This window comes from Fulmarus glacialis, unplaced genomic scaffold (assembly GCF_000690835.1).
Source record: "Fulmarus glacialis isolate BGI_N327 unplaced genomic scaffold, ASM69083v1 scaffold11577, whole genome shotgun sequence".
Lineage (NCBI taxonomy): Eukaryota > Metazoa > Chordata > Aves > Procellariiformes > Procellariidae > Fulmarus > Fulmarus glacialis.
Window position 1 is genome coordinate 2,823 of NW_009222635.1, and position 9,383 is coordinate 12,205.

At 41.9% G+C, this 9,383-nt stretch overlaps 1 protein-coding gene across 1 annotated transcript in view; it reads right to left on the minus strand.

Moving 5' to 3' along the window:
- Positions 1-1,090: 1,090 nt before the first annotated feature.
- Positions 1,091-9,383, minus strand: part of LOC104079468 (coiled-coil domain-containing protein 11-like) — a gene marked incomplete at both ends in the record, with an annotated part of 19,020 nt that continues 10,727 nt past the window's right edge. The window contains 6 exons of the mRNA XM_009581515.1: positions 1,091-1,158; positions 2,007-2,087; positions 2,918-3,155; positions 4,634-4,736; positions 5,231-5,447; positions 6,535-6,753. Of these exons, the coding sequence (XP_009579810.1) occupies positions 1,091-1,158; positions 2,007-2,087; positions 2,918-3,155; positions 4,634-4,736; positions 5,231-5,447; positions 6,535-6,753 (926 nt within the window). The remainder of the gene's footprint in view (positions 1,159-2,006; positions 2,088-2,917; positions 3,156-4,633; positions 4,737-5,230; positions 5,448-6,534; positions 6,754-9,383) is intronic.

Below are 9,383 nucleotides of genomic sequence, written 5' to 3' on the forward strand. Positions count from 1 at the left end.
ACAGGAAAGCATATTTTGCAAAGCTCTAGTACCTGTATAAATGAAGAGGATGTAACTGCCTGGTTTTTAAATGCCAGTGGTTTCATCTCCAGGTTGCTCACAGCCCCGGTGCAGGGAGAAGTCACCCAGCCATGGACCAGGCTGCTTCACTTATCAGCAGTGTCGCTGCGCTTTCGGTTTAATAGATGGTTTGGCTCCAGGATCCCTCAAACACTCAGGGGAAATACCACAATTAAGGAAACTCTTCAGTCTTGACACAGAAAATCATTCTTACGTAGGGGCATGGAGAGGATGTTCTAAAAGAGTCTGCTGACCCACCCAGCTGCTCAGCAGCCTGGTATGAGCTTTATCTGTTCTTCTAGACCAACCTGAAGTCTACAAAGCACTCAGCAGCAAAGGGGTCAGCCCCAGCAAGACGTTCATTGACCACCAGTTTTCTCTCAGAAGAGTTTGGTTGCCCGTTATCCCATGGGAATTCATTTCTGCTGGAGGCAAACCTCTTCCAGTCTGATCTTTTATTTTTGTACAGACTTCATGTTCATTGCAGAGGAATTTTGCCTCCGGGAGCAGGAGCTCAGACACTTTATAAATGCTTGATAGCTCTGACCACCTCTTCTGAGTTATTATTGTATTAAAATAAGATTTATTATGGTTCTGGATGGCTCAAATTCACTAACTCACCAATGTGGTATTTTTTGTCACTCATATTGGGTGTACCCAACAACAGCGTTGCAGCCTTTAATAACACGCTTTAATTAATCCTGGAATTCTGAATGTGCTATTATGTTCATTTTTCAAAGAGGGGTCACAGTAGTAAAGAAAAATCTACATTGCTTGTGCAGGGCCACACCAGGAGTCTGTGGCAGACCAGGAAATTAATCTCTTAATCTTTCTGCCAATTTGACCCAGCGGTGAGAGCAGAGACTATGACTACCTGAGCTCTCTGGACTGACGAAACTATTTCCATTACCTGGGACGGCCTTTCCCACCTGCAAAATAGGAGAAGCGGCTCTGAAGTCCTCTGTATGGCTTTGGAGGTGGCTGCTGAAGAGCACTGTGTAAGGGTTGGACACCCTGCCTAACCACCCACCTCTCCCGGTTCGCAATGTTTTCACGTTTATGAACGTTTCCTTTCTTGATGTCTGTAGGAGACAGATCCTGTTTGGATACAAGTGATTCAAGGAACAAGACACGAAGAGGATCCGCTCTGCTCTGTCTAGTCACCTGTCTGGATGGTGTGAACTTGTCCCTCTTCCATCTGCTGTCTCAGGAAGCTGCTCTCAGAGAAGTTTTGTCTGTAAGCAAGGATAAAACCCCACGACACTCAGTGCTGTGCCCCTCAGCAGGGCAACATCTTAGGGCCAGGTTCTTCCACCATTTACACCCATAATTAGCTAGGTTGCTCTGCTAAGATCACTGATGCTGTTTCAAATTAATATTTCTCTACCTGGCCTTTTGCAAACAGCTGTACGGCTTTCTCCACAGACAAAAAGCGTTTGTCAACTTGGTGTCTGCTTTAAACCAAGAAGATGAGGTGGCTGTGCCGGCAGTTTATTCCCGATTCATTCCAAGGGGCCTGGAGCTGGGGCTCCTGGACTCCAATCCCAGCCATTTATCAGCTTCTCCGTGCATCTGTTCATGCTCCCCCCCAACAAAAACACAAGAGTCCTGGTACTCGCCAACAGGGAGCCAAACACTGAAAGAGGAAGGTAAGGAGGAGGAAGAAGGTAGAGGAAGTGCTTAGTGAGAAATGAAAGTTGGAGAAGAAACAGGTGGAAAAGCAGGGGCTGGAGGAAAGATGGTGCAGCTCGAAAAGCTGAAGGAGGAGAGAGAGAAACATCTGCAGATAAGCAGCAGCAAACGCTGAAATGGAAAAATGTGAGAAAGAAGATAAAGCATTTCCGAACGCTGCAAGGTCTATGAGCAAGAAAGGGTATGAGGTTATAAATGGATTCCTCACTTCCCTCCTCTGAAAAGCACAGAGGAAAAACTAACAAATTACATACCAGGGAGCTGGTTGAGGGCAGCGCCATGGGGAGAAGCAGGATTGCTCCCACCTGTCGTCCTTGTGCCACCCGCTGCTCCTCCTGCATAAAGGGCAATCTGGACATTAACGTGGGGGGCTGAGAGAGCAGTGAGGAGGTGTCCCTTCTCCCCACTGCCAAAACCCTTTCGAGACCGTCCTGCTGACATCTGGCCATTTTTTGTATTGCTCTGTCTTAAAATACTGTTGGTGCTCCGCCCCTCCCCATTCTGTGTGTTCAGACTATGGCATTGGCAATCCAAGGCAATCCAAAGAGGCAGAGTTGCCATCAAAATGATAAATAATAACCCTTTTTGCAAGAAAAGGATGACTTCAGTCCTGCACAATTAAATCTGTCCAAGCAGAGGTCTCGCAGACTAGCTTTGGGACTCTAATATTCCACAGATCATTCAATAGCTATCAGAATATAAGCAAAGCAGTATCAGCTCTTCACTGTCTAGCCCATAGTAAAATAGCTTCATAGTTTTACATTTAACAAGGAAAATGAAGATGTGTCACCAAGTACTTTTTGTCTAAATACAAAAAAGGTTTTGCAAATATTTGCAGTTTGAAAAGCATTTTAATAAAAGTTTGCTGAAACTCTTCTACAAAGTTTTCTTTGTACAGATTTTAAAGAATGCCTGCATATCATCCATGTCATAATAATACATGACTATACTGCAGAGAACATACAAGTATTCTTGTATTAAAATGTCAAACACTTTGATTTGGATCAGTCATTTTGTCAAAGAAAACCTAATAGGGAAAAAATAACCTTTAAAAATACCATGTTTCTTGTATTTGCGAGTGAAATATTTTGAGCACCACAGCGGAGAGGGGTCTGCTAACTCAAGTCAGTTATAAAGACCCTTAGAAAATGTTTTTTAAGGCAACCAAGTGAGCTGCTTCTTGAGAGTTAGACATTAGTTTTCTTCTCAAAGGGTGGGTCTTTGCTAGTTTCTCACAAGGCCTCGATAGAATATCCTGTACCCTTTCTTGGTAAGCTCGCTCTGCTGCTAAACCCGATTCATATTCTCGCTGCTTCTCTTCTTCCTCAGCATCACGGGCCTGTTGTCGATAGGCAATTTGAGCCCTGAGTTGCTCTTGGTATTCTTTTGCTTCTTTTACTTTTCTGGAAATGACATATGATTAGCTTATTTATGAAGGGTGGGAAAAAAAAAACCACAACTTTTTTTTTTTAGTATTGTTACTATTTAATCTGTTAGCATTCAACCTTAGAGCAAAGAACTGTTCAAAACTCCTTTTAGGTGTTAAGAATAACTACCACTATTAACCAAATGCTACATGCTAACCTTAGGTTCTTCGGAGAATGAACTGCATTCTGTTGTACATTATAAAGCAGATGGAAAAATCAGTGCTTAACAAAAAAAAACATTTAAAAAAAGAGCAAGAACAAGCCCTTGTAATCAGCGTGCCTTCCCTGCCCCTCACGGTGACAGTGAGAGGACAGAGAACAAGAGCGTCAGGTCTCAGTCCTTTCCTAGCTCAGGCTCACTGCTGCAGCAGCCTTACACCCCAACTCCACTCCCTCGTTCTGAAGATAACAAGTTACTGCCAACGGGGAAGGCAGGGTGCAGGCTCCAGCTGCGGCGTTGTACTGATATTCTAGGAAATGGCTGTCAGACGAAATCAATTCTTCCGTTCTACCTCGAGACTCATATATTACTTTCACTACCCTCTGGAGCAGCAGTGGAAGTCTACCTACATGCTCAGGCACACAGACACTTAAAATGCTAACAGTCTAGTCAAGACTTTTGCGCTAACGCAACACAGTTGAACCATGCAGCACTGACACCACGGAATGCCATCTTCGCTAAGTGAAGCATATCCAAAATGAAGCCCAGCACGTTTCCCTCAGAAGGGTAAGATTTCTGCCATATCCAGGAGATTGTTACCAATAAAGCCATCCGAGAACACAACAGATACTGACTCTGGAAGGAGCTACTCGGATACTTCCCTCGGACAAGTGTGGAGAAAGGGCCGGAGTACAAAAGGGAAACTGAGTAAGTGAAATAAGGCCCTTTGCCCTAGGCTTTGCATGACACCCAGAGGAACATTTCAGCTACTGCGTGTAACTATATTCTCACCCTGAGGTAAGGAGAACCCCGTGCAGCTCGGTTATGTGCAACAGGCTGGTGTTTTAACTGTATGATTGTTCAAGGGATGTGTGTGGGTGGAGTTTAGCAATAAGCCTGAACACACTAGTTCTCCTAGGTAAGTAACAAGCTAACCTTTCATTAATCCTCCTCCCCAAACCTCTGCCACTTGTAATAACAGCTCAGAGTATGAGGGGACGTAGTTAATAAACAGGATCGATGTAAGTCACATAATGGTCCAAAAAGACCAAAACAAGGATACGTAATGAAACACCATTATTTGTATGATGAGATCAGAATTAGTGATTTAATACCAATTGCAATATAAAAGGGCTGCTATTGAGCTGATAGGCTGCTTGGTGGCAGAGCCTCTCTGAACACAAGAAAGCCCACCCAGGGCTCTTAGAGTTATCTGAAAATGAGAATTAGCCTACTCACAAGTTTAAAAGATTGATCTGCAATGAAAAGAACCGATGGCATAAAAGAAAAATACCTTGCATATTTTTCTTCTTCTAGATGCTTGAGTTCTGTGATTGCTTCAGCTAATAACTTCCTCTCTTGAGCGAGTTCTTCCTGCTCCTTTGCATTTCTCTGCGCTGGAAAAAAAAAAAAAAACCCAAAATATCTTTTAGAAGATAACAGCACTGCTAAGCTTGAAGGGACAGTGAGACTCTATTCAAGCCAAGTAGCCTAAATAGCAAGCCTGAGTTCTGTTGCTTCTGAAGAGTGTATTCTCAGCTTATTTGTTTTTCATCCGTTCAGAATAGAAAAGATTTCACATTCAGAACTCCATAATAATAATAATAACAACATAATTAATAATAATGACTCCTTGCTCATGCAATCCTTACAGTACTAGGCTTTGCTCTGGTGATAGCAATGGGAAATTAGTGTAAGGAATGCCTGTAGGAGTGAAGTTTCAGAAGCAGATTGAGAGACAGTAGCATTGTTGTCCACGCAGCCATACAGCCTGTGCATGCTGGGCCAGATGGTCTTCCCAAAAGCAGCGTGCTGGACTCCCTCTGCCTTTGCCAAGGCTTGCATTCATGCGGTAGGTTTGGTGCACAGACGGCAAGTTGTTATTACTTACACTTCTCCTCCATCTGCAGTTGTCTTGTATCCAGGACATCTTTCAGTAGCTGCTTTCTAGCCTCCTTTTCTAAGCGCGTTCGCTCAGCCTTCTTGGCCCAAACCTTTGCCATTTCTTCTTTGAGGAGCTTGTCCGCTTCTTTTTCTCGCTGTTTCTCTTCCTCCAGCTGTTGAGCCAGGTGTGCCAGGTAAGTCTGTTGCTCCTTGAACAGCTCTTGCTGCAAACACACAGACATTTGCAGATCTGAGTAAATGAGTTCAAAAAAGCCTTTCAAAAGAGAAGTGGTGGTTTGCGGCCAATGTGGGAACCAGGATCCTAGAGCTCCATCCCAAACCCTGCCATGGAAAAGAACTGCAGAATCTTCTTCCTGGCCAGTCGACAGTGCCTGGACAACAGCATAAGAGCAGAACAAATATAGAGTGATCCCTTCCCCATAGCAGCTCAGCTGCCTACGACACAAACATTTTACAAACTTTCCACAGCTGACGAGGCTACTTCACCATCACCTGCATTAGAAGCCTTGGGATCCAATAAAGATAATAATAAATATTTCCTCTAATTTTGTGCCAAGGTCTAACAGTTTATACAACTTACCTAACCTACACGAGCTTCTAAATACCTTGAGCAGAGTAATGAATGCAGCTCCCTGCTCTCTCTTAAAGTTACCTTGAGACCCGTTTTCACCCTGGAGTTGTACAATCTACTTGTTTTAAATTTAGGAAGTGACAGATACATCCATGGTTTCATGGCATCCCCAAGATACTTAACGTGAGGTTTTGCATCTATATATCCAGCTATTAAAGATTTAAAACCATTTCTTAGTATTAATGAATTAGAATAAGTTAAATATTTACTTTCCTCTGCAGTTACAAATATTTAATAAATCAGGTCCATGAAACAAAAAATATTTTTCTAACCTCCATTACATCCATGCAGTATAAGGATGAAAAAAGCTCAGGTGATTTATACACAATGAAATCAGCACAGAGGGACAAGATTCCAGGATTTCCTGAGAGCCCCCTTCTTTTGTCTAGCCTGATAGCCTTGCTGATTGCAAAGCATGCTTTAAAGTACTCTCTGTTTTAACAGATTTTAACAGATTTTAACAGATATCAAGCTTCTTCAGAGAAGTAGAGTGCTGGCAGGAGGAGAAGCAACAGGCTATGCAGCAAAAGAATCAACTTGTTCAGAGAAAAGGGCTTGTGTCTGATCTCATTTATACTGTGCAGTTCACTAAGGGCCATAAAATTAGTCTAGATGAGGTATTGCCCCACAATTTCACAATGAACACCTCTAGCCCTTACTTTTCTTTTTGTTTTCTCCTCAGTGTCTTCCTGGGGTTCCTGAAGAGATTTTTCTAAGATCTTCATCTCTAGGGCAAGTTCACCTTGTTTTTCTTCATTAAGACGATTCTTCTTGTCCTGTGCTGCACTGAGCAATATATCCCTGCATTCCTTCTGCTTCTGTAGTTTCTCCACCTGAAGTTGTTCATTTTCTAGCTTAAGCAGTTGCTGCTGTTCTTCCTACAACAGTAAAGATAGCCAGCTTGTAAAATCATTGCATAACTTCAAACTAAGTGATGGCTAGAATTAGTTTAATTGGAACATTGAAGAGCAAAGATAAATTTAAAGCCTTTCTTGCTGACATTAGAGAATTAGTGTCATCCATTAGACCTGTTAAAGCATGAACATTCTAGCATAACATTCATCAGAATTCAGGATTTTTCCCTTTAATTATCACATGCACTTCAATACCAAAACACTGGCATGCCTGATGTACTCCAAATATTTCAAGCGAATAGACAGTCACCTCTTTAGAGAAAGCAATATCATTGCAGCACATATGATCTATATCCAAGTCTTCACACACAGCCATAACCGCTAACCGGTAACAGAGCCATGTGTTCCTCCTGTTTCTGCATATATTATCTGTCCTGTGTCTGTGCTGGATGTTCAGAGCACTGCATCTCTAGTGGACATAAGGTTGCACAAGGTAATTGTATCCTTATATTCTGACGAGCAGTTACTGAATTTCCATGGCTTCAAACCATTCCACTTTATATTGGAAAGAACAGGAAAATGCACAGTAAAGTTGAGTTTTTAAGAAAGAAACAATGAAAAATAGCAAACGTATATTCAGGATCAAACAGGTATATGTATATTCAAGATTATTTAGTCAAAAGAAAAAAAAAAATCCCAAGGCAGCATCAATAAAGTAACTTGCATAATTCCTGAACATCCTGCATTTGAATAAGTTTACAAGCACTTATAGTCATAAAACAGTGTGTGGCCACCATTAGCTTATCTACAGGTCTCAGAAACAATGCCTCAGCTGTTTTGAAGATACAGTTTTTTGTTAACCTGTTTTTAAATCAAATATCTCTTTTGTAATGTCAATGAATATTCTAACATGCATCATCAGGTTTGCCATAAACAACGTGTCTAATCTTCCCCATACAGAAGTACAAGTTGCACCTCCTAAGGAACATAACTTGTTATGCTGGACATAAATCACGCGCTGACTCTTCCAGTGTTTCAAACCCAAAGCTGACTTTGCTATCTTCCTGAATGGCCAAATTCACTTCCAGAAGCTGGTAAAACAGCTTTGAAACTGTATTATTCGAACCACTAAGTAATCCAAAAAACTTTGAACATAAAGAAGGAAAGAAGGTGGAAATAGTTAGCAGTCTACTGGGCAAGCTGGCACATGTCTTAGGCTGAATTCTGACGTCAGTGAAGTTGCATGAGAGTAGCTAAGGATGGGATCCACGGTGCTTACTCTGTGAAAGTTTATACGATGGGGTAACACAACGTTGCAAATGTACAAAGAAGTTGTTACCAACCATCCATCTGCAAGCCAGGACCAAAATACTATGGCAGAAACTCTTCTAGCACTTGTGAGACTACAGCCAGAATAACATGATTTCCATCACCTCAAGATACCACAATTCTTTAAGGGAGAGAAAAGACAGAGGGGGAGGAAGGCAGTTAATGTAGGTAACAGCTAATGAAAAAGCTAATGCAAAAATCGCTCTCTCTGTTTTGTCATCCAGCCTGAGATATCTTGATGCACACATATGATCTACTGTAGCAAATGTGCAAGTTTTGCTTCCCTAAATAATCTATTTCCATTGCAACAACCAGAAGAAACCATTATACACAGAGACACTTAGCTGTCCATAGCGTGTCCTTCACCCAGATGAAACCCCTGATCATTATAGGCTACCAACTCTGTACTGAAAAACTTGTAATGAGGCCATCTGTCACATCCCTCTTCTGCTGAAAAAGGATTACATCCCATTTTCAATACAGAAACTCTCCTTTATCAACCCTTTGAAGAAAGCTTTTTTTCAGAGACTAAACCACTTTACCAGGAATTTATCTCCTTGACAGAGCCCAAGGCAGCTGTCTTCAGGGGAAGCTACAAAGTCTTCTATTCTCATAGCATTTTTCTGAAAAGGCCAGTTATGCAGAAGTGTTCTTTGCCTGGGAGGTTTGGCAGTGCCTTAAAAGTTGTTACAAGAAAATAATTTTATTCTGCATGTTTTTAAAGAAGGGAAACATTACAGTCTAGCTTGGAGTAAGGACTCCACTGTTTTACAGCCAGGATTTTCAGAGCTTTAGATTCATTATTGTCATTCTTTTTAAAAAGTAGTGGAGTATATATCTTGCCAACATCAGCTTCCAGCGCCTAACAGAGTACCCTGAGTCATCATTCAATCGCTACACATAAATAGTTGCAAAGTGAAGACTGAGTCTGAACTAAATAGTCTCCCATAACTCACGAAGTCAACACAGAATACTGTGAACTAGAGCCCCACTAAAGCCAACACAACTACAGGAAGCCTACACTGCGGAGAGATGAGGAAAAAAGAGGGTAGTGGCCAAACAGTTAGGCCAAGGTAGCCAAATGCCTCCCATGATGTGTCGCCTAACAGCAGCCAGCACTAATAGGTGAGAGAGCTTAGGCACTGCTTGCTAATTCATTTAAAACAAAACAAAACAAAAAAAAGGATGTAAATTCTGAAATTCAGACAGCTGGGACATAAGCAGTTGGGATTTTTCATTCAAATGTGTCTCCTCGTGTATGTGTCAGGGTCCTGAGTGCTCCAACAGACTCTGCAACCTCCCTGTAGGGGCTTTGTCGGCTGTGG